This window comes from Amblyomma mixtum, chromosome 7 (assembly GCF_055824585.1).
Source record: "Amblyomma mixtum isolate Tamu chromosome 7, ASM5582458v1, whole genome shotgun sequence".
Taxonomy (NCBI): Eukaryota; Metazoa; Arthropoda; class Arachnida; order Ixodida; family Ixodidae; genus Amblyomma; species Amblyomma mixtum.
The window spans coordinates 1911347-1937295 of record NC_143018.1 but is presented as its reverse complement, the minus strand read 5'-3'; the positions used below and the strand labels follow the sequence as shown (position 1 = coordinate 1937295).

The 25949-nt window shown below is 44.7% G+C and overlaps 1 protein-coding gene across 1 annotated transcript in view; it reads left to right on the top strand.

Annotated features, from left to right (window-relative positions):
• Window positions 1-25949, top strand: part of LOC149334794 (uncharacterized) — a 147662-nt gene that overhangs the window by 43216 nt on the left and 78497 nt on the right. Inside the window, exons 21-34 of the mRNA XM_089551404.1 lie at window positions 1301-1333; window positions 2099-2143; window positions 3508-3534; window positions 4274-4303; window positions 5431-5481; window positions 7131-7163; window positions 7932-7976; window positions 9324-9350; window positions 10086-10115; window positions 11963-12013; window positions 14466-14498; window positions 17888-17905; window positions 20767-20882; window positions 24474-24521. Of these exons, the coding sequence (XP_089407530.1) occupies window positions 1301-1333; window positions 2099-2143; window positions 3508-3534; window positions 4274-4303; window positions 5431-5481; window positions 7131-7163; window positions 7932-7976; window positions 9324-9350; window positions 10086-10115; window positions 11963-12013; window positions 14466-14498; window positions 17888-17905; window positions 20767-20882; window positions 24474-24521 (587 nt within the window). The remainder of the gene's footprint in view (window positions 1-1300; window positions 1334-2098; window positions 2144-3507; window positions 3535-4273; window positions 4304-5430; window positions 5482-7130; window positions 7164-7931; window positions 7977-9323; window positions 9351-10085; window positions 10116-11962; window positions 12014-14465; window positions 14499-17887; window positions 17906-20766; window positions 20883-24473; window positions 24522-25949) is intronic.

Genomic DNA, 25949 nt, shown 5'->3' with positions numbered 1-25949 from the left:
AACACAGTATTAATGCGCATGCATCTATGAACCGGAGCGCTGCGTAAAGCCACCAAAAATACCAGGCGGGAATCGAAGAAAAAGCAGAAATAGCATATATTTTCCACCTTTGGGATCTGCAGAAGTACAAGCACCGGCAGTGTCGTCTTTTTACGAGGACGGCATTTGTCATAATGCCATAAAGGCAACCTCTATCGATGCCCACACGTGTTTGGAACCAACTCCTTCAAAACTGCATAAAAGGTGAAGTGTGCCCTCAAGGGAATGAAAATTGGTTCCAGTAAGGCGAGGTCTTTCGCCACTCTGATCCGCAAAACTGCAGTGAACATGGTTGCGGAGTCGGAGAAAAACAGCTGCACTGAATGATGGGGCGGGCAATGGAAATCAGTAGCGTAGTTCGCATGCGGAGAATCGCGTTGATAGCTACATTCTGTCTCTCTTGGGCGCGCTTTGAAGCTGACGTGGATGGGACAGCTTCTACGACTGTCCTACAAGATTGCTTAAAACTGTGCATGTTTGTAGACAGCCTTAAATCCCCTCAACATATTTGATAATTTCAACGTGTGCCTTATAAGCTGAAGTTCTTGCATTAAACGAGATTTTGTTTCCCCGCCGTGGTGGCTCAGTGGTTATGGCGGTTGGATGCTGACCCGAGAGACGTCGGTTCGATCGTGGCTGGAGCGGTCGATTTTCAATGGGGGAAAATTCTAGAGGGCTTTGTCCTGTGCATTTTGTGTGCACGTTAAATAACCCTAGGGGATCGAAATTTCCGGAGCCCTTAACTACGGCGTCCCTCAAAGGCTGACTCGTTTTTTCACGTTAAACTTCCATGAACAATCAATGAATTTTTAGCGTTTCTTCTCATTCGTCTAATAATGAAATCGTTAAGGTTCCCTGTCACCATAGCGGAGTGCGGTTGTGCGCGCCTCACTGCCAGGAGAGTTTCATCCGAAATCACATACGAAAGCTTGGAGCTTTGCTGGCCAGATGTACTTCGCGATGGGTCACTATGGCAAACACTTACGTCCCAGATACGTCACTGATGTGTATTGATAACTCGTGGATGCTCAATGCCCAAGGCAAATGCGTCGGTAACTAAGGTTAAAAGCCCTGATGCACAAAACACTTGTCCTAAATTTCAAATAGAGGATTGTTGGTAAGGGAGAGCTTTGCTTTGCGTTCTACACTGGAACAGCTGTATGCTCATTGACTTGAGATACTTGAATGCGTACATAATATAACGAGATTACTATATATCAAAACTTGTGTACTGGGTCTAATTATGTTTCCTCTTCGTTAGCGGCGCCTGCGAGCGCCGACATTGGAGCTTTAGGTAAGTCGTCGATGTTTTTATTTAACCTTGCACCTTTCAACGCTAACAGGCAATGCTGAATATATGACCTCTGTGTTTGCTCGTTAATATGGTAAAACACTAATTGCTTGTGCTTGTGGCTGGACATATCAGCCGTGCGCGGTCAGAGGGATGGCCTTTATTAGTTGCAGGTTTGGAGGCTCTATTCGCGGCGTTTAAATGCACCTTATTTGAGGAAGCGTTGACTACAGGAACGCATTTAATCGCGATTTTTCGCCGCGCCAGCAAACGCTTATATTCGCCTCCTCAAGCAGGGCGCCGGAAGGCGAGGGGAACACCAGATATGTCCTCCCCACCACTGCGATATTAAACGTAGGACAACAGAGAGAAAATTGGAACGGGGAAAAGTGTCCAGCCCGTAGCATAGTTTTGATCTGGAGAATCATGTAGATGATACCTGCTGCCGGAATGGATTGCTTCAAAGGGAGAAAGAAGCAATAGGACACACATCCTGTGTCACAGGTTGTTAGAACGTAGCGTTTTGAATAAATTGCAACTGTTAAAAACTTGGAAGCTCTGTAGTGCAAAACTCTTTAACCTGTGTTTAGAGCCCGGAAGCGTAAGCATCTTATGGTCGACAGAAAACAAAACCTGCGTATTTGCTGAAAGACATTGTTTGCAGTCAGTTTCGATGACACTGCATGTACTGTGGGACACGCGTGGCTTATGGCGCTATCCGTTAACGAGGTACATCGGCACATGTTATATACGGGAAACTCCACGCAGCTCCATGCGGCGCCGAGATCCCGGCAGAGACATTGCCGGCCGCAGGTGAGTTCAGCTGGCCCCGCCGATGCTGGCGCGCCCTTGGTGAGACAGTTAACCGCGAATTTCGCATATCATTTTGGTATGAATTTTGCTATACGGTGCGGTTTTTAGTTATAGAAATTTCGAATACCGTAACATGTCAGGAGGAACTGTAATGTGTTTTGTGTTCTGAGGAAAATCTTGTATTCTAATGCACGGCTGTCTACGTTTTGTGAATGCAAATTGTGTCTGTGGTTGGGCACTTGTCTTAAGTGCTCACACTAAGGAGACGGTAGGCGATTCCAACTGTAATCATTAGATGGACGCGCGTAAGGATTAGCTGTTCCTTTTGAACGCCTAATTTTTGTAGGACATGTTTCACTGGCTTATGAATGCTCTCCTGTGCACAAGCGTGTGGGCAGCCCCAGGCAGGCAGAATTTTATTTACCTCAGTGGAGGGCAGTTGGATAGCGTTTGATTGCTCCTGGTCCACAAGTACAGATGAGGTAAGGCCTTTGGGCGCAGACTTCATCCCTTGGGTCTTTAGTGCCACCACAGAGCTCTGAAGCCTTCTCACAGCGCCATTCAACGCCTTCAGTTCAGGCGCTGCAAGGAAAGACAAATGCACGCGATCTGACTCTACCTATAAAGTTGGCCCTTTAAGGCGATGTCGCCACCATTTAAGTTTCGCCGTTACGGTACAGGTCTTAAAGGTGTTCTTTTGTAGTTATCCGATTGTAGGCTTCGAAAATCTGGCCTGTATACCAAGCACCTATGACCATTTTACGCTTATGCTCTTGCAGTGTTCTACCCTCACATTATTCTTTGCTAGAGAGAGCCTGCGCACCATCAGAGCTGTTCTATGGGTGAAACTACATTACGAAAAAGACGCAACATTTGGGAAGCATTCATTTTTCATATGCAGTTAAACGGTGTCTTTTTTATCTGTCTGAGGGATTATCACTCTTGATGGCTGCGCCTCTTCAGTCCCCTTAAAGGTGTTTCTAGGTCATGCAGGCGATGAATTTATACACATTGCCTGATTGTGATATTGTTACAACAGATTATGAAACAGCATACCTTTTAGGTATCGATCCATCTCTGCCTGCTGCTCTTGAAGGTGAACCCGTTCTTGTTTCGAACAGGAAAATACCACACAGTGACCATTTATGCAAGTGCCTGTAAAAGTGGCAACGATGTAGGCGCGGTGATGTTTCGCTGCGGTGTTGGCTTCCTCATGGGGTTCATAGGCAAAATTGCTGAGAAGCGGCTCTGCAGAGCTCCGTAATTCAAGCATCATACAGACGCAGGTACAAACACGTGCTACAGTTATAATCCGGCATTTGCCCCGACTCTATTAATGCTGCTCTTTTCTTGTTTTGGCTAAGCTTCCGCCGCGGAACCGGAGCCGCAACGTAAGTTTAATTCTACATTGCCTCGTTAAAGCGACTTTAGATTTTCCTCTGGGATACAGTGTTTATTAGCCAACTGGTCAGTGTTTATCAGCCAATTGGTAATCGTAATAGTTCTTAAGTTCTCCAAGAATAAAAGGTGGGAAGGGAACAAACACCAGAAATGGCATATATATTTCACCTTTGTGCTCTGCAGAAGCACGAGCACCAGGAGTGTATGTGAATAATTGTTTATGTACGTTAAGTGTTGGTTTTTAGCAAGGACGACAGTTGTGTTAAGTCACAGAAGCAAGGTTATCGATTCTCAAACAAGATGGAATGAATTTCTTCAAAACTTCATCAAAGATGAACTCTGAAAAGTGGTTGCAGTAAGGCGAGGTCTTTCGTCTTTCATGAAGAGGCTAATATTTAGGGAGTCGCCGTTTAATGAATAACTGTATCGATTGAGGTTCCCTGGGACCACATTTGAGTGTTGGTATCCATGTCTCGCTGCCATGGGAGCTTACCTCAGAAATCACAGCCGACAGACCGAAGGTTTGCTAGCCAGAATGAACTAAGGTGAAGTGAAACGTGAAGTGATCATGCAGGATTGTTGGTCACGGGGAGCTTTGATTTGCCTTGCACACAGCAACTCCTGCATATTCACTATGACTAAATGTAATGAAATGCCTATATATTATGTAGTGTTATAAATAGAGAAAGCTGATGTAATGCGACTAATTATATGCTTTCTTTTCGTTAGCGCTCCCGTCCAGCGGCCTCCACGGGCCAGGTAAGTTAGCTTCGTTTTTATTAAATGAGGGACATTTAAAGGCCAGCAACCAACGCTGAAAACATCGCCAGCGTCTTTGCATGTTTACAAAGAGAATTTTGCGTCTACTCAATGTTGTTCGAAAATATATTTCTTATGAGACATTACTCTCAAATCTACCTTCACAGGAAAACCTGTGGATTGCGTTTTGGTGCTCATAAAATCTCTTCTTTCTGCAGGAAGTGGATACCATTCTGCTATCATAAAATTACTGTTCTAGGCTCGAGAACATATTAATATGGCGAAACACCAATGTCCTCTGCTTGTGCCTGGACACATAAGCCGTGCGCGGTCACAGAGGGACGGCCTCTATTAATTGAAGGTTTGGAGGCTCTATTCGCGACGTGTAAATACAGCTTATTTCAGGAAGAGGTGACCACAGGACAGCATCGAATCGCTATTTTGCCTCGCCAGCAAACGGTTTTATTCCCCTTCTCCAGAGATCCTTGCTTGCTAGGTGGATTGTGATGTAAAGATAGGCAGTCGATGAGCTGTCGATAACAAAGCATGAACTGCAGCTCGCCTGAGAGCGAAACCTGCCGCCTTTTGCGGTGCGGTATGATGAGTATTAAAGTTATCATCCATTACGAAAATCTAGTCACTGTGTAGGACAGAGCATTTCCGAGGCGTCATGCTTCAAGTAGGGCGGCGGAAGGCATGGCAGCAGGGACTGTTAAAGGCATGCGAGCAGAGAAAAAATAGGATTGGAGAAAAGTTCAGGACATACAATGGAAATCAATAGCGTAGTTCGTATGTGGAGAATCGCGTTGATACCTGCCGACCGAATTACTTGCATCAAAGCGAGAATAAAGGAATTGAAGACAACTGCCGTGTCAGATTATTAGAACGTAGCGTTTTGTATTAACTGTAACAAACATTGAAGCACTGTAGTGCAAAAGCGCAGATGTGTAAGCATGTTATGGTTCAAAAAAAAAAAAACCAACAGAATACAAAACAACTTGTGTATTTGCTGAAACGTTGGAGTCAGTTTCGATGGCATTGCATGATCTGTGTGACACGCGTTGCTTGAGGCGCGATCCGTTAACGAGGTACATCGGCACAAATTATATACGGGATTCCCCACGCAGCTCAAGCCGGTGGAGCCGTTATCGCCATTCCTACGGCGGCTCCTGCGCGAGGTGAGTCTAGCGGGTCCTGCCAATGCCGGAACGCTCTTGTTAATAGAGTAGCAGTGTTCTAAGTTCTATATATAGAACTTATAATACTAAAAATTGTCAGCAGGATTTATCACGTGTATTGGCTTCTGAGGAAAAACTTTTATTCGAATACAGGGCTGCTTTTCGTGAATGCAAATCCTGTCAGCGGTAGGGCACTAGTCTTGGGTGCTCACTATACATAGACGGGCGATAATTCGAACTGTTATCTGTAGATTAATCACTTACACCACGGTAAAAAACGTGCCCGAATAATATTCCGGCATTTTACCTGACACAGTATTAATGCTTCGCTTTTGTTCTTCTGGAAAAGCATGCTTCTATGAACCGGAGCGCTGCGTAAAGCCACCAAAAATACCAGGCGGGAATCAAAGAAAAAGCAGTAATAGCATATATTTTTCACCTTTGGGATCTGCAGAAGTACAAGCACCGGCAGTGTCGTCTTTTTACGAGGACGGCATTTGTCATAATGCCATAAATGCAACCTCTATCGATGCCCACACGTGTTTGGAACCAACTGCTTCAAAACTGCATAAAAGGTGAAGTGTGCCCTCAAGGGAATGAAAATTGGTTCCAGTAAGGCGAGGTCTTTCGCCACTCTGATCCGCAATACTGTGCAGTGAAAATTGTTGCGGAGTCGGAGAAAAACAGCTGCACTGAATGATGGGGCGGGCAATGGAAATCAGTAGCGTAGTTCGCATGCGGAGAATCGCGTTGATAGCTACATTCTGTCTCTCTTGGGCGCGCTTTGAAGCTGACGTGGATGGGACAGCTTCTACGACTGTCCTACAAGATTGCTTAAAACTGTGCATGTTTGTAGACAGCCTTAAATCCCCTCAACATATTTGATAATTTCAATTAATTTTAGTCTGATTGTACGTGTGCCTTATAAGCTGAAGTTCTTGCTTTAAACAAGAGATTTTGTTTCCCCGCCGTGGTGGCTCAGTGGTTATGGCGGTTGGATGCTGACCCGTGAGACGCCGGTTCGATCGTGGCTGGAGCGGTCGATTTTCAATGGGGGAAAATTCTAGAGGGCTGTGTCCTGTGCATTTTGTGTGCACGTTAAAGAACCCTAGGGGATCGAAATTTCCGGAGCTCTTAACTACGGCGTCCCTCAAAGGCTGACTCGTTTTTTCACGTTAAACCCGTGAACAATCAATGAATTTTTAGCGTTTCTTCTCATTCGTCTAATAACGAAGTCGTTAAGGTTCCCTGTCACCATAGCGGAGTGCGGTTGTGCGCGCCTCACTGCCAGGAGAGTTTCATCCGAAATCACATACGAAAGCTTGGAGCTTTGCTGGCCAGATGTACTTCGCGATGGGTCACTATGGCAAGCACTTACGTCCCAGATACGTCACTGATGTGTATTAACTCCTGGATGCTCAATGCCCAAGGCAAATGCGTCGGTAACTAAGGTTAAAAGCCCTGATGCACAAAACACTTGTCCTAAATTTCAAATAGAGGATTGTTGGTAAGGGAGAGCTTTGCTTTGCGTTCTACACTGGAACAGCTGTATGAATTGACTTGAGATACTGGAATGCGTGCATAATATAACGAGGTTACTATATATCAAAACTTGTGTACTGGGTCTAATGATGTTTCCTCTTCGTTAGCGGCGCCTGCGAGCGCCGACATTGGAGCTTTAGGTAAGTCGTCGATGTTTTTATTTAACTTTGCACCTTTCAACGCTAACAGGCAATGCTGAATATATGACCTCTGTGTTTGCTCGTTAATATGGTAAAACACTAATTGCTTGTGCTTGTGGCTGGACATATCAGCCGTGCGCGGTCAGAGGGATGGCCTTTATTAGTTGCAGGTTTGGAGGCTCTATTCGCGGCGTTTAAATGCACCTTATTTGAGGAAGCGTTGACTACAGGAACGCATTTAATCGCGATTTTTCGCCGCGCCAGCAAACGCTTATATTCGCCTCCTCAAGCAGGGCGCCGGAAGGCGAGGGGAACACCAGATATGTCCTCCCCACCACTGCGATCTTAAACGTAGGACAACAGAGAGAAAATTGGAACGGGGAAAAGTGTCCAGCCTGTAGCATAGTTTTGATCTGGAGAATCATGTAGATGATACCTGCTGCCGGAATGGATTGCTTCAAAGGGAGAAAGAAGCAATAGGACACACATCCTGTGTCACAGGTTGTTAGAACGTAGCGTTTTGAATAAATTGCAACTGTTAAAAACTTGGAAGCTCTGTAGTGCAAAACTCTTTAACCTGTGTTTAGAGCCCGGAAGCGTAAGCATCTTATGGTCGACAGAAAACAAAACAACCTGCGTATTTGCTGAAAGACATTGTTTGCAGTCAGTTTCGATGACACTGCATGTACTGTGGGACACGCGTGGCTTATGGCGCTATCCGTTAACGAGGTACATCGGCACATGTTATATACGGGAAACTCCACGCAGCTCCATGCGGCGCCGAGATCCCGGCAGAGACATTGCCGGCCGCAGGTGAGTTCAGCTGGCCCCGCCGATGCTGGCGCGCCCTTGGTGAGACAGTTAACCGCGAATTTCGCATATCATTTTGGTATGAATTTTGCTATACCGTGCGGTTTTTAGTTATAGAAATTTCGAATACCGTAACATGTCAGGAGGAACTGTAATGTGTTTTGTGTTCTGAGGAAAATCTTGTATTCTAATGCACGGCTGTCTACTTTTTGTGAATGCAAATTGGGTCTGTGGTTGGGCACTTGTCTTAGGTGCTCACACTAAGGAGACGGTAGGCGATTCCAACTGTAATCATTAGATGGACGTGCGTAAGGATTAGCTGTTCCTTTTAAACGCCTAATTTTTGTAGGACATGTTTCACTGGCTTATGAATGCTCTCCTGTGCACAAGCGTGTGGGCAGCCCCAGGCAGGCAGAATTTTATTTACCTCAGTGGAGGGCAGTTGGATAGCGTTTGATTGCTCCTGGTCCACAAGTACAGATGAGGTAAGGCCTTTGGGCGCAGACTTCATCCCTTGGGTTTTTAGTGCCACCACAGAGCTCTGAAGCCTTCTCACAGCGCCATTCAACGCCTTCAGTTCAGGCGCTGCAAGGAAAGACAAATGCACGCGATCTGACTCTACCTATAAAGTTGGCCCGTTAAGGCGATGTCGCCGTTACGGTACAGGTCTTAAAGGTGTTCTTTTGTAGTTATCCGATTGTAGGCTTCGAAAATCTGGCCTGTATACCAAGCTCCTATGACCATTTTACGCTTATGCTCTTGCAGTGTTCTACCCTCACATTATTCTTTGCTAGAGAGAGCCTGCGCACCTTCAGAGCTGTTCTATGGGTGAAACTACATTACGAAAAAGACGCAACATTTGGGAAGCATTCATTTTTCATATGCAGTTAAACGGTGTCTTTTTTATCTGTCTGAGGGATTATCACTCTTGATGGCTGCGCCTCTTCAGTCCCCTTAAAGGTGTTTCTAGGTCATGCAGGCGATGAATTTATACACATTGCCTGATTGTGATATTGTTACAACAGATTATGAAACAGCATACCTTTTAGGTATCGATCCATCTCTGCCTGCTGCTCTTGAAGGTGAACCCATTCTTGTTTCGAGCAGGAAAATACCACACAGTGACCATTTATGCAAGTGCCTGTAACAGTGGCAACGATGTAGGCGCGGTGATGTTTCGCTGCGGTGTTGGCTTCCTCATGGGGTTCATAGGCAAAATTGCTGAGAAGCGGCTCTGCAGAGCTCCGTAATTCAAGCATCATACAGACGCAGGTACAAACACGTGCTACAGTTATAATCCGGCATTTGCCCCGACTCTATTAATGCTGCTCTTTTCTTGTTTTGGCTAAGCTTCCGCCGCGGAACCGGAGCCGCAACGTAAGTTTAATTCTACATTGCCTCGTTAAAGCGACTTTAGATTTTCCTCTGGGATACAGTGTTTATTAGCCAACTGGTCAGTGTTTATCAGCCAATTGGTTATCGTAATAGTGCTTAAGTTCTCCAAGAATAAAAGGTGGGAAGGGAACAAACACCAGAAATGGCATATATATTTCACCTTTGTGCTCTGCAGAAGCACGAGCACCAGGAGTGTATGTGAATAATTGTTTATATACGTTAAGTGTTGGTTTTTAGCAAGGACGACAGTTGTGTTAACTCACAGAAGCAAGGTTATCGATTCTCAAACAAGATGGAATGAATTTCTTCAAAACTTCATAAAAGATGAACTCTGAAAAGTGGTTGCAGTAAGGCGAGGTCTTTCGTCTTTCATGAAGAGGCTAATATTTAGGGAGTCGCCGTTTAATGAATAACTGTATCGATTGAGGTTCCCTGGGACCACATTTGAGTGTTGGTATCCATGTCTCGCTGCCATGGGAGCTTACCTCAGAAATCACAGCCGACAGACCGAAGCTTTGCTAGCCAGGATGAACTAAGATGAAGTGAAACGTGAAGTGATCATGCAGGATTGTTGGTCACGGGGAGCTTTGATTTGCCTTCCACTCAGCAACTCCTGCATTTTCACTATGACTAAATGTAATGAAATGCCTATATATTATGTAGTTTTATAGAGAAAGCTGATGTAATGCGACTAATTATATGCTTTCTTTTCGTTAGCGCTCCCGTCCAGCGGCCTCCACGGGCCAGGTAAGTTAGCTTCGTTTTTATTAAATGAGGGACATTTAAAGGCCAGCAGCCAACGCTGAAAACATCGCCAGCGTCTTTGCATGTTTACAAAGAGAATTTTGCGTCTACTCAATATTGTTTGAAAATATATTTCTTATGAGACATTACTCTCAAATCTACCTTCACAGGAAAACCTGTGGATTGCGTTTTGGTGCTCATAAAATCGCTGCATCTGTTTATCATTCTAGTTTTCGAAATAACAGTCAGTGGTAGAAAGTATGCGTGGCCTCCTACCACTAGATGAGTTTTTGTCATTTTAAGCCGGCATATATTTGCAGGCTTAAATATATTTCTTATAAGACATTACTCTCAAATCTACCTTCAGAGGAAAACCTGTGGATTGCGTTTTGGTGCTCATAAAATCGCTGCATCTGTTTATCATTCTAGTTTACGAAATAACAATCACTGGTAGAAAGTATGCGTGGCCTCCTGCCACTAGATGAGTTTTTGTCATTTTAAGCCGGCATATATTTGCAGGCTTAAATATATTTCTTATGAGACATTACTCTCAAATCTACCTTCACAGGAAAACCTGTGGATTGCGTTTTGGTGCTCATAAAATCGCTGCATCTGTTTATCATTCTAGTTTTCGAAATAACAATCACTGGTAGAAAGTATGCGTGGCCTCCTGCCACTAGATGAGTTTTTGTCATTTTAAGCCGGCATATATTTGCAGGCTTAAATATATTTCTTATGAGACATTACTCTCAAATTTACCTTCAGAGGAAAACCTGTGGATTGCGTTTTGGTGCTCATAAAATCGCTGCATCTGTTATAACAATCACTGGTAGAAAGTATGCGTGGCCTCCTGCCACTAGATGAGTTTTTGTCATTTTAAGCCGGCATATATTTGCAGGGTTCTCATAGAAATCTTAAAATACCCGAGTCAGTGAAGTAGCTCTTCTTTCTGCAGGAAGTGGATACCATTCTGCTATCATAAAGTTACTGTTGTAGGCTCGAGAACATATTAATATGGCGAAAAACTAATGTCCTCTGCTTGTGCCTGGACACATAAGCAGTGCGCGGTCACAGAGGGACGGCCTCTATTAATTGAAGGTTTGGAAGCTCTATTCGCGACGTGTAAATACAGCTTATATCAGGAAGAGGTGACCACAGGACAGCATCGAATCGCTATTTGGCCTCGCCAGCAAACGGTTTTATTCCCCTTCTCCACAGATCCTTGCTTGCTAGGTGGATTGTGATGTAAAGATAGGCAGTCGATGAGCTGTCGATAACAAAGCATGAACTGCAGCTCGCCTGAGAGCGAAACTTGCCGCCTTTTGCGGTGGTAAAGTTATCATCCATTACGAAAATCTAGTCACTGTGTAGGACAGAGCATTTCCGAGGCGTCATGCTTCAGGTAGGGCGGCGGAAGGCATGGCAGCAGGGACTGTTAAAGGCATGACAGCAGAGAAAAAATAGGATTGGAGAAAAGTTCAGGACATACAATGGAAATCAATAGCGTAGTTCGTATGTGGAGAATCGCGTTGATACCTGCCGACCGAATTACTTGCATCAAAGCGAGAATGAAGGAATTGAAGACAACTCCCGTGTCAGATTATTAGAACGTAGCGTTTTGTATTAACTGTTACAAACATTGAAGCACTGTAGTGCAAAAGCGCAGATGTGTAAGCATGTTATGGTTCAAAAAAAAAAAAACCAACAGAATACAAAACAACTTGTGTATTTGCTGAAACGTTGGAGTCAGTTTCGATGGCATTGCATGATCTGTGTGACACGCGTTGCTTGAGGCGCGATCCGTTAACGAGGTACATCGGCACAAATTATATACGGGATTCCCCACGCAGCTCAAGCCGGTGGAGCCGTTATCGCCATTCCTACGGCGGCTCCTGCGCGAGGTGAGTCTAGCGGGTCCTGCCAATGCCGGAACGCTCTTGTTAATAGAGTAGCAGTGTTCTAAGTTCTATATATAGAACTTTTAATACTAAAAATTGTCAGCAGGATTTATCACGTGTATTGGCTTCTGAGGAAAAACTCTTATTCGAATACAGGGCTGCTTTTCGTGAATGCAAATCCTGTCAGCGGTAGGGCACTAGTCTTGGGTGCTCACTATACATAGACGGGCGATAATTCGAACTGTTATCTCTAGATTAATCACTTACACGACGGTAAAAAAACATGCCCGAATAATATTCCGGCATTTTACCTGACACAGTATTAATGCTTCGCTTTTCTTCTTTTGGAAAAGCATGCATCTATGAACCGGAGCCGCAGCGTAAAGCCACCAAGAATACCAGGCGGGAATTAAAGAAAAAGCAGAAATAGCATATATTTTTCACCTTTGGGCTCTGCAGAAGTACAAGCACTGGCAGTGTCGTCTTTTGATGAGGACGGCATTTGTCATAATGCCATAAAGGCAACCTCTATCGATGCCCACAGGTGTTTGGAATCAACTCCTTCAAAACTGCATAAAAGGTGAAGTGTGCCCTCAAGGGAATGAAAATTGGTTCCAGTAAGGCGAGGTCTTTCGCCACTCTGATCCGTAAAACTGCAGTGAACATGATTGCGGAGTCGGAGAAAAACAGCAGCACTGAATGATGGGCCGGGAAATGGAAATCAAGTAGCGTAGTTCGCGAGTGGAGAATCGCGTTGATAGCTACGTTCTCTTTTGGGCGTGCTTAGCTGACGTGGATGGGACAGCTTCTACGACTGTCCTACAAGATTGCCAAGCACTGTGCATGTTCACAGCTATATCACGGTGGCAGAGGTGACCGAACTAGGCTACGTGAAATGGTACGGTATTAAAGCCTCGTCAGCTGTCTTCACAAGGCCTTCGCCCAATTTTCAGCGTCTAATGCCGCTTTTTCTTCTCCTCCTTTTTTCGTAAGCGTTGAGAAGTGGCGTGACTGTCATGCACCCAGTTGACAGTAACTACTCAAGGAGGCTCACACTGGTGGTTACGAGAGCTCGCAGCGCGGCTGTGTTTGAAATATTTGTTAAATGCGGAGAATGCTTGCATCTTGCTCGATACCAGTGCTGAGCAGCATATTCTCGTCTCCTCATGCGTATTACTTCCGCGCTGAAATCTGCAGTGAGATTAAGAAAAAAAACCACACCGGCCCCATACCGGCGGGGAACAAGTTGGCCTGTGAAGTATCAAAAGGCGGAACGTCGATGCCTGACATGCTGGAGACTTCGCGTCCAGGAGCTCGACCTCAATGTTGTCTGTAATAGGACGTTCAAACGCTGTCTCTTCCACTTGTATATGTACGACAATTGCGGCTTGCTAGGGGCATCATTGCTAGCCATTAGGGTAACCTGCAGCCACGTAGCAGAGTGTTAAGCTGCCATGCCTAGGCGTTTTTGTCACTCTGTTCTGTATGAAAAGAAGCGCTCTCTACTGGAGCCCTAGTTGCAACTGATCTGATTGTCATACCAACGGCTTTTCGCGACAAAATACTTGATGCTAACCGTGTTAAAGCCACTTATGGCCATCAGTGAACGTTCTGTACCCTTGCTAAAATAAGACAGATGTTCTAGAGGCTCAATCATGCGGTTATTACTGAGTGCCTCTGAACCTTTAAACCACTTAGTGCGGATTCTCCGCACTCGTCTCTTGTTCAAGTGAACAATAGATACGAGCTTGAGCACATAAAGAAAATCCCTATTTTGTCTCACGTATGTTGAATTCCCGAATTATAAGGGCGTTAAGGCAGCAGAACGTTTTTCATTATCATGTTGTTTATTAATACTTCTCATTATTGTTCTCCAACAGAGTTTTCTATGAAATCACTACACATGTTTTGGAAAAAAGACAAACTGAGCAAGCACAGCTATGCACTAGTTATGATCTCAAAGCGTCGGTACTGGACGTTTCGTTATTTCTTTCCTTCCTGCTATTTCACGTGCGTCTTGGCGGTACCAAAGTTTAGCTTTGCAACCAGTCTACACCGTAGGCATACGCTGTGGTGAATCTGGACGCGCTCGTGGGACGCACGGGGGATATCAAAATTCTTTCCCGCAATGCAATAGGAAAGAGGATCTGCCTAGGAACGCCCCAGAGCACATTCGAGCAGCATAGGTCAGACGTCAATGGCTGTTCGAGCATCGCCGGCGGCATTCTTGATCCGGGAAGGTGAACTGCCCGTGTCACTGACCTTATAAATTTGTATTGAAGTTTAATATCGCTGGCTCACAGAATCGGTGAAATATTTCTGATCGTTTGTAAATTTATACTGAAGTTTAATATTAGTGGGTCACAGAATCCGTGAAATGTCTTTGAACGTAGTTTCGGTTATCGTCTTTGAACGTAGTTTCGGTTATCAATGAAGTTTCATGTCTTCTAAATAGCAGTTCGATGGAGGAGCGTTCCGGAGAACGGTGGTAAGTAGTCCATTTTTATTCGCTAAACACAGGTATCAGCTACCTAATATGCGCGGTAGAGAGGGCTGGAAGATCAACATTACAACTCAAAACAAAGTGAACGAGAATTGGAGGGAGAGCCTCTTTCCTTAGCCAGCGAAGACAAGAGGATTTGCCTTCGTCGGGGCTCGGCGGTCATCAGTGGCGGGGTTGAAATATTGCCTTCGGTCCGAGATGGAAGCTTCGGTGATGTGAAGGGTGCTATGTGTAAGGTTTGAGGATTGGCAAACGTTAACTAAACTGTTCTCCAGGCAAGGAGTATGACAGATTTCACCGATTGGGCTGCAAAACATATCTAGTTTACTTATCGTGGCTAGAGTGTGCAAATTGTGCTTAATATTTTCCTCGTAACGGGCTTACTAATTGGCAGCTTGCGGTTAGCACATCTGATTTTACAATGACGCACAATGCGCCTAGCTTCCTAAATGTAAAAAATTCGGAAGGAGTTTATGAAAATGGGGTATTTACGAGACCATTGATTATTAACAAGTGAACTTCTGTCTGGCATTGCAAACGTTCACTAGAATATTCGACAAGGCGGTCGTGAAGGGTAATGAAATGGCACGCTAAGACATAGCACAATGTTCAGCAAACAAATAGTTGAGAATAACTCAGCCAAGAAAGAGGTGGTCAAAATGTGCGACTTAAATATAGATGGCGTGGAATCGGCAATGAACTGAAGCCGATAAGCAACTACCCTCCATTCGGCTGATAAATGTGAACGCTAGGAACTTAGTCGCTAAAACTGGTTATTTAGGTACTTATTAGCTAATCATGGCCTACACGTAGTTACCGTCAGTGGAGCAGAATCTCCCGGCTACAAGACAGTGCGTAACGGGCGGGAATTCTGAGGCGGGTGCGTCACAATAATCTAAAAGAAAGCATTCAGTTCTCATCTGTACATAGTATCCTAGATCACGAAAGTGTTTGTGCCGCATAAATTTAGGCAAAACTTCTCATCTTTGAGCAGCGCTCTAGAAGGCCTCGAAATTAACCAGTTTGCTACCTGCAAATTGAAATGCTAATAGAAAGAAAACGGGAACCTGACGAACAGTACGTTGGTTAAGATTATCTACCCAGTATTGACTGAAATACTACAAATAAATCTCGAGGGAAACAGCCCTAATAAACCAAACCAAACCTAAGCGATTTGTATCAGAATATTGCCTTTCACATTGACTTGACATAGGTGGTGACAAGACACACGTGTAGTCGGCACTGTTAAACAATGTTTGACTTGGCGCTCCTAGACGGGCGGATCGACAATCACGAAGCAGATGTCGGAAAGGGTGTGTTAGATCACAAACTAATTTTCGTACATATAGCCCCACAGCCCGGATTCGAAAGGTTAGAAGAGAGCGGTTAATAGAAAGTATTAGCAACCGCTTATCTTTTTCCTTAGAAGGTTGCAAAGACGATGACGTAAATATCATTTGGTTCAGGTTAAAGGACATAAGTCTTGACTGTGTTAGCAAATACAATTCAACGAAACAAAAAAAACAAACAAGTGGGTTTTGACTAATGTCGGCCATTTAAAACGATGAAATAGCTGACAAAGAAAGTGCCAAGAAATCGTAGTTTATTCGCCTTTGTTATAGATTTTGCAAGAAATGTTGAGAAAAGGGGAAACAAAGTATCACAATGAGACATGAACATCTAATTAGAATATATCCGTATCGATTGTAGCGTCACTTTTCGTAGCAGGATAACAGCTCTTAGATCATTGTTATCGGCGGTCAGGTGACTAGCGCTTTTTCTGCGAATGCGACCGCTCATAAGTATCTGTATACCGCCACAGCAACAAAAACTGTCATCGGATTTACCGTCTAAAAAAATACTCAACAATGCCAGGTATTCAAATAGCGTATGAAGTGTTATCGCTTGTGTTAAACATAAACTAAAGAAGTCTTTTGAGCAGGACAGCATACCAAATGCCTTTTTATGCCCGTATGAGGAATGGGTAACCTATTATCTGATCACATAATTAAAATTTCACTGCAGCAGAAATTGGTTCCAAATGGCTAGGTTATTGAAGTTGTCACAGTACACAAAACTGGAAACCGGCATATAGCTGAAAATAACCTTGAAGCGCATGTCAAAGACAGTCTGTACACATCCTGAATAAACGAAGGCTTTATTTTTTTTAAATCTCGTGGTTTTTACAGTTAATGACTTCGCGAAGGGTCTGAACGATAACAAATAAATCGATGTAATAATGCCTTGACCTTTCGAACTTATTAGAGTGAGTGCAGCACAGTGATTTAATTAAGAAAATACTATTAATAGGAATTAGTCATAGCACCTTATCTGAGCGCCAGATCCTAATTTGTCGAAATCAATCGGGGTACATTGGAATTTTTAAGCGTAACCTTTGGTGCACCTAACAGGTCAGCTTTAGGTCCCGTTTTGTTATAAGGCTATATTAAGGACATATTCACAATATTAATAAAGATGTTAGTGACAATTAGTTAGTGAGAATTAGATGTTAGTGAGAGGTTAGTGAGATGTTAGTCGTGCGTGACTTGTTCGCACAAGTCACGTCCAGGTCCAACGACCTGGAAAAAAACCAGGTCTTTGGCGTCGAAGATTAAAACTAGCCTCACAACCTGCCAAATTAACTGCCTATTTAACCTATGGGCGACAAACATTAGAATATGCCTGCATTATATGGGATCCCGTAGAAAGTAGGTGAACAGAAAAACTTGAAAGTGTGCGATGGAGAGCAGCTCAATTAATAATGTCCTGATAGAAGTTTTAATAATCCGAAATAACAACTGAGATGAAACAAGAGAAAAACACATCGGCAGCTGTACGAAACCCGGTGCGTTGTTAATATGCAAACGGTTGCCGCTGAATGGCTGCTGATAGAAACGTGCTGGCCCCCAAATGCAACTCATACGCAGATTAAAATCATTATTGCGATATTGTTCTCCCTCGTATTGCGCGGAGCGATTTTAAAGCCAGAAGCAGAATAATATTCAGTGTGATATGTTAACGGAGGAAAACTAATGGGCTCTAATCAGTGGCAGATCCAGTTCCTTCCCAGCGGCAAGCACTTGTCTAGTAAAATCGCACAAGATCATCGGGAATTTCAGAAAAAAGCCGAGGAAATGTTTCTTGTGGCATCTCACATGAAGGCATCCGCATCTTTGTCCTGGGTAATAAGTCTCCATAAACTCAATGTTAGTTTATTTTTCTGTGGACTTGAGCAAATTTCAGAATCACCTAGTTCCTCCTTCTTTACACTGTCCTTAAACTTGTGTTGATCTTTGCATCTTTGGGCCAACGGGCAAACTTTAAATCATGGAAGCGTTTTATAATAATTAACATCATGCTGTACTACTTTCCAGGGGACGAAGAAGGACGGTGTAAGTTGCAGTCTTTCTCTTTTAATGGTTTAAGACCTCCGTGAGCTATCAAAGGTGCAGATGCCATCTACCTACCTAATACAATTTACTCTCATCGCGGTGATCTGGTGCGCCGACTACGGCGCACCAGAACTTGCAATCGTGTCCTCTTCCTACCCTCCTCTCCATCGCGTAGCTTGTCCTCCGTGCTCTTAACTTTCCTGGAAAAAGAAATGGAGCAACTTGAAGCTCACGGCGTCTCCTCGCATGCCGAGTATTCTCAAAATGGCTGCACTAGTAGCAATCTCTTGTGGAAGGATAAAGTGAATGCTGGTCTTGGTGCTTGTAGAGTGTGGTCCGAAGTCTTGTGAGCTTCTCATCGCTGAAATGTATGCGGATGGACGTCCTCACAAGGCAAGTTGCTGTAATAGTTTTGAACGCACTAGCACCGTAGTGTTCTTGTTTCACGTAGGAACACCTGCTGTGTGGTCAATTGCAAGAAAACAGATATCAAACAACCTGTCAACAGCGCAGAAAGCCCATGCAAAGAAGGCTATAGGTGCGACGTTAAGAGACATACAGTTTCAAGTAAAATAGTGGATTACAAGAAAAGAGAAGCATTGCAGGAAACGGCAGAGTACCAGTCAGGTGTGGTAGATGCTATAGCAAGTTTGCAGCAGAGCGGTCCATTGGTGTATTTGCCTGCGTACGCGCTTTGTACCGCTTTCCCCTTTACCACAGCAGGTGTTCACCTGCACTGTAAGCTACGTTGAAGGACGTCATTGCAACGAGTCGTCAAAGTTGTAGCCTCCTGAAGGGCCCGCAAGTTTTGGCGACACGATATAAAATTATTTCACACTTTTGATCAACAAGTCCTATTTATCAGTTTTCGCAGCTCAATTCTCGTTGCCGTGAAAACTGAAGCGGAGAATACTTCAATAACTACTTGCAGCAAACAAGGGTTTGAAATGTAGCAAGGAATTTCTGCACTTTTTTTAATTATATAGTGGTAGTACTTCAGCAATTTATTTGGAGCTTAGGGGAGCCCATTTGTAATATACAGAAACACATAAGCGGTTTAATTTATTTCTACATTTTTGTGCTTTTTTTTTTCTTCCAGGCCTCCAGCAGTAAGTAAAACTCTTACCTCGTATGCCCTGATGAAAACCGAAACCATAGAGTTAACACGGAGAGTGCACCCTGCAGCCAAATGTAAAGCTTATCTTTCATTTGATGCTTTCTTCCGTGTGCCATAATTTGTGTTTCGGTGTCCCCGAGGGTGTTGACTTAAAATTTCGGCAACTATGCAACGACGGGCGGGATGGATAGAAAACTCTCGTCTATGCCTTAGTAGCAGGGGTACTACTAATCATATATCCAATATCATTCTTTACTTCACATTCATAGATCCCTGGGAGTTCTCATACCCCTGCTGGCACAGTGGTGCAGGGGTTAAGCGATGCGCCTGTGCCCTGCGGTGGCAGTTTTCTCGCTATCCGGTGGGCAGGTTACGACTAAACAAGGGCACGTGAGCTGGGTGGCCCACCTGCCTCCTAGGTTGCTCTCTGGGCTCCACATGCCAGTCATGGTCGTAATTTCTTGCTCGCAGTGCAACGCTGGCGCCAAGGCATTTAACGATTTTGAGTTCGCCTGTATGGGTCTCTTGTCAGGAATGGGATTTGGAATGTGATTAGTTTCCAGGTGAGCGATAATTGAGATAATCTTAGACTTCAATCAACGCTATCAGCCAATCGATCAGGCAGGCTTTCGTAGAGAATACTCGAGGACAGACCATATTCACACTATTATTCTAGTGATAGAGCTTTGATAGAAAACGAGAACGCACTTGACTAAATCGAAACGTCAGTAGTCATGCAGGCGTTGCCGAGTCAGTGTAGAAGAGCGTTAAAAATACCGTAAGGTAACCTTAAATGCTGCACAGCTGCCAGTCTTCCGTGAAGTCAGCAATACAATACTGTTAACGAAATATGTCGGGCAGGGCGACACGAAGTCGCCAATGCTATTCAACGCCTGTTTACAGTAGGCATTCGGAGACCTGGCTTGGGAACTGCTGGGGATTAATGGCGAATACCTTAGCAATCTTCGATTCACTGATGACACTGGCTTGCTAAGTCATTAAGGATAATATTACAAAGCTGGATCAATGAGTTATAGGTGGCAGTCCACCCGCTCACGACCGTCTACTACCCACCTCCTACTACCGCCCATTGTTACCCGCCATAAAAAATAATCCTAGGGGATTAATGTGATAAAGCAGGAGCGGAGTAAGTCAAGATTTCCATTTGTGTTTCGTGACCATTTTGTGGCCATGAAGTGTGCTCAGCCACGGCTGGAGTTAGAGGGTCCACGGGAGACTCTGGACTAGCGCCTGCAAACGGGGACAGCAATGCTCCGAACGAGCGAAGTTGTTGTGCGGAGTGCCCAACAGGGTTGTCATGAATGCGCATCGTCAAGACCTGGCTATGCGCGGACATGTATTAACGGTGTGGCGTCGGGAAGAGCTACCACCGGTTACGGGTACGAGTCGCAACCGGTTACGACCGGTCACGAGTCAGAAGCGACATTCGCAGAGCTAGCTCATTTTGCGGCAAGCTCATTGTGAGGCTCCAGCCCTGCTTTTTCTGATCTGCACGCACCCTCTGGCTGCGTGGGACGCTTGCTTAGAGGGCTTCAACCACACAGGAAAATAATTGCCGCCTGCGCATCTTACTGGCCAGGGCTCCTCAGCGGTCGAGAGAATCCTTTTAAAATGTGGTAATCATGGTAGTTACCTCAGACCACATATATCTTGTCTGACTGCAGACAGGGAGGTGTCGGTCTGTGTTAAGTTCTGACATTGTGTTTTGTTTCTTCTGTTTCAGGCAACATAGGCGTGATCGTCGCAGGCGGGCGATCAAACAAGTGCAGATCGCTGGAATAGTGATCATCTTTATCGCACTGGCGCCTTTCTACCCATGTTTTCCGCTTGAAGAAGAGGGTAAGGCTGTTTTCGAGAAAAGTTGACTAATGTTCGAACATTATGCGACGGCACACTGACTGAAATTAACTAAGCATTGCGTTGTACGTGTGCGAAAAGTCTCTTTCACCACAGATTTTTTGGCATTACTATATATGAACTCTCCTTTGTACGTTGGGGAGGAGGAATAACCGCAAACTTGACAGGACTAAAGATCGAGAAGAGGACAGGACGAGCGGTAATCTGTCGGGACGAGCGGGGCGAGTCGATCTTCAGTCCTGTCAAGTTTGCGGTTATTCCTCCTCCCCAACATGTCTGACCAACTGGCCCAAAGCTTCCCCTTGTTGAATCTCCTTTGTACGTTTTGCTTTGTCGCTGCCTATTTGATGCTCATGTCCACCATTTTCTGCTTCCCTTAACAGCAAAGACTTGGATAGATTTTCCAGCATTGTATATATTTAGTGTTCTCTTGGAGTTTTTTTGACCACCACAGTAGCGCTTATAGTGCAGATCAATTTTGCAAAATTCGAGCTGAGATATTCTTTTTTCAGGGGGTTTGACCTGCTCGTTCATGAATCAGGGTTCGGAATCTCGTTTTCCAACGCGACATGTTCGACACATTCAAGATTATTGATGTGGTATTTTCGCGGTAAGGCGGTCATGAAAGAAAATAACTGCTCCTCTGGTTTACATGCGTTGAAATTGAATATGAGGCCATCTGGGGGCCATGATATGTCGAAGTCTGCTATATGCAATCTTGCGATGCTTCACACCAAGCTTCTCACTTGCTTCTGACGAAGCTAGACAAACATTTATATGAAGCATGCGGAAACATGGTAATAGTAATCCTCATATCACGTATGTACGTGTAGAGAACTTGATAAATTCGGAAACAGGGTCACGTTCCGTTCGTCATAATTTTGTTGTTTTAAAGCTACCGTGCTCCTACTTACGGTTTGCCCTCCGGACTTGTCTGTGACTTTCAAAACAGCGAACAGACACGCCTATGCAGTCAGTGCAGCGGAATTTCAGCGAGGCGGACATTTTGTACATGAGACCTAAAACGAACTAAACTAACTAAAAATGTAATTTGTTTTAGGGCCCCGTTTATTTAATTTGACAGCCTGCGTTGCACACGGAGAAAGAAGCGTTCGCATTACTTTTGAAGACTATACAAAATGTGGTCTCTGACCCAGGCAAAAGAGGTTAGCGTAATTTCAGTGGTAATGGTACTCCAAGCGAGGTCATCTATTAAATGCGCAACTCATGAAACCCAACCCAACCAGCTTTAAAAAGCGTTATGACATTGTGGACCATAAAGCCCAATCAGAATTTACCTCAGTTTCCCTAAATAACTTATGCCATAATGACAGAAAAAGCATCTGATCAGTCTTTTTTAATTATTAGTAGTCTTTGATTTGTGCTCTATCACGTTGATATCCTGGAAAATGTAAACGCAGCATGGTGATGCCTTGTAATAAGCTTTGACTTGTTGAAGCTGGCAGCTGTGGCACTCAAGGCGGGTAGTGACACAGGTGTGCTTTCGCATGGACGAATACTCATAATATCGGAGAGGGAAGACATAATTGCAATTAAACGCTATAGCGCGCGCCGCTTACTTCAGCACGAAACAGCCCAGAAGACACTGATGCATCTCTCACTCGTGGAAACTCGACGATTATTGTTCAAAAGTTGTGTTCAGCAGGCTGTCGTCGTATCCATCTGTGTGTGCCAATACCGTCTTCTTCAGTCTCTTGAATATATCAGTGAGGCCATGTGGTCGGTGAAATGACGGAATGAGAGCTCCGATCGCTGGCCAAAGCCTTAAATTCGAAGCATTATGTCCATATTGCTCTGGTAGCGCGTTCAGCGAGCGTGACCGAGAAGTGGCAAGAGGGCAGGCTGGGGCACCCTGGATGGAGGGGTAGGTTACCCTATGGTGATGAAAACACGGGACCAACCCACGGGCGTGCCCTATGCCTTGCGCCCCGCAGTAACTTCCCGGAAAAAAAAAAAACAAGATTCTGTACGGCAGCCCAAGTTAGATTTTCCGCGTCTGTACATACTGCTCCTGCCTCAACTCTCTCCTTCCTCCTTCTTCATTCTGATTCTATTCATTCGGTGATGAATTAAAACATCCATCACCACTGAGGCTAAACCCGAAAACCGGCCGTTGTTCGGTGAGATCTGGAACGATACACAGATAAACTGCTACTTTGGCGGTTGGAAAACATTCTAGCATGGCACCCTAATTTGCTCTCGGTAAAAAGCCAAGTTCTTTGTTTGTAATGTCTGATCATGCAAGCAAAGAATGCTCGCGGATTTCAACATGGAAGGCGTTTCTTCAAACATAAAATACTGACATTTTCCCTAATTTTTCGTAGCATGACGGCACCTGCAACGTATGCGCCATAACAGCCAAAAGTGTAGTGTTGAATGGGAGTGTCGTTGCCAAGAAAACTCCTCAGGGATGGATGAATTATAAAAACCTATTCGCTTGTTTTGTGTCCATTGCTCTTAGCAGTGTTTTTTTTTGTGGCTCTTTATTTTGCAAAGGTGTTATGAAAAAGGAGTACCGATCTCCGGACACGAACGGAAGTTACCCAGATTTTAATGGAAGCGTACTTTCATTTTTTGGCGTTCCAGGGAAGACCACAGCGGCGTGTTTTGATGGCGTGGTCATTCCGCGTACACGGATAGTGTTGAGGGTCCACACTAAGACAAAGTGCCTGTCGAGGTCTACCCTTCACGCTCCTGCTCCGATGGCAGCTTGTGATTACTTCGGTCCTTGTTGGATCTGAAACATGCAGTCTTCTCAGTACGTTCCACTCCCCCTAGCCTCCTTCACATTCTTAGCGGCGGTGTACGTAGGCAGTTCGTCTGGGTGTACGTAGACGTGCCTTCTCGGTATTAGCGCTTTCAACAGCTCCATTCACCTTGACGAATGCAGGAAGCAAAACAGAAAATGGGGGAGAAAGCGTTATTCTCCTGTTCCCTTTATTCGCTTCCCGTTACTCTGCGTTATTCGCTTCTATTTCCTTTCCTGCCTTTTTTTCCTTTGTAAAAGCTCACATTATTCAGAGAAATTACGCGTTAGAACCACCTCTCGAGAAAGGGGTTTCCGCGCCATGGCCATAGTTCCGGGACCGATTTAAATATTAAATATAATCTCAGTGTTATTCTTGAATGTAAAGACATGACCAAGTGACGTCATATACATTTAGCCACTAAAAATAACGTGCTATATTGGTCTACTTGACACTCATTTTGACATTCGTTTGACATTCACCTTGGCATTCATATCTTGTCTTTAACGCAGTATATAATGTCAAGATCTTAAGATCACGTTATATGCTGCTACAACTGCGCACGTGGGGGCTGTGGTGTGGAGAGGTGATACGGATGTCCAACAAGGTTGTTTCTATGCTAAGAATAACAGTGCATAATTTGTCATTATGCTCGACTGTCCCAATTAGCCTTTGGAATATATGTTCGGCACACAAAGGGCGGCTTAACAAAAGAATAGCATGACTGGGAAAGCTGGTAACCAACAAACTGTAGCATTGACCGCGTGCCTGGAATATTGAATACCTTTTTCTTTTCACAATGCAGCTCAGTGCCTGGCTGGAAATGAGACCGGGCGCACATATTTATGTCCATGTAAGTAACTTGGATTGGCTTCTCTAGTGCTCCGTTGGGTGATAAGAGCTGGGTTAGGTGGCCAGGCGTAGAACATATTGACTGGAATGGCCTTTTTTGTCCTATTCGATAGCTCAATCTATATTTTGCGTTAGTGAAATAATACAGAGCAAATAAACTGGACCGATGAAAGACGCGATGGCTGAATGGGAACTGAATGGAACTGCAACGCACAAATACGTATGAAGGCTTGTGGAGAAGCAGAGAAAGGGCATCACGAAATAGAAGACCGCAAAAAAGTTCACATTGGCCACTTCGTGGCAGGACAAGAGAACAGGTTTGCTGACTCGTAATGTCCCGTTGCGCGCAGCAACAAAGGCTTCAGAGATTCCCTCATCCCTGAATCGGTAATAATGGTGGAAGATGGCGCAGAGTTCGAAAAGAGGGAAACACCCCTTGCACGTTATATAATTGAGCGCCAGGTACGCATTGCGGAAGGCTACATACAGGGACGAAGCTTTTGAGGCGATCATTCATGCATCGCCTCATTTGACCAACGTCAGGCCCTGCACGAAACAGCGCCTCTTAGGCAACATGCTTAGTGCAGGTGCGGCAGGCAATGAAACACCTGCCGTACCTCTTGCGTCATATTGTCATACGAGCCCCTAAAACGTTCATTCATCGCGAATTGCCTCCCTTATTTGGTGCACTTAACATATTCCCAAGCCAGCGAGCGGCACGGCTCAGATTGTGAGATATCTAGTGAACGTGGGGAGCTACGTCGAAGGTTGTGCTCTTAGGTTCTTCCTTCTGGACAAGATATTCGGTCGCCTCTGAGAGACTCGTCCACACTGCTGAGGAAAATGACTCGTGAATGAAGTTGACATCAAACACTCACCTGCACCTGCTCGTGGCCTCTAATGACGTTCAGGACCCCTGAAGCATGTCGCGTCAAAACGCTGTATTGTGTGGATGCGACGGATGGAAACCTTTTACTAGCCCATATAGATGATTGTTGCCAATGAGGACTATCATTCACAGAAAGCGAACCTGGCCTTTATTCGGAAATTCCTTCGTCACTGTGAACACAGACCGCCTTTAAAGCTCACGAACATCTGCGCCAATCGAGGGCACGTCCACGCAGTTTTGGCTTTCATCGGGTCGAAGGCACTGCAGCTGCTTGTCATACTGCGCACGTAAGATATCGCTGAGCACAGGACAAAAACAGGGTTCCGTGCAGTTATCTTTGACCTCGTAAAATGAATCCTCGTAATTTAGGTGTTGACAGCAGTTGGTAAGGAATGCTTCAGGGAAGGTGCTGATGCCATATGAATTTTGCAATGTGGTGCCAAAATCAATGAAAGTTCATTTTTCTGTTGAAAGCTTTAGCTTGTTTTTGGAAGAAAACCAAATATACCGCGACATGGTGCTGGCAGGAATCTACGGCGA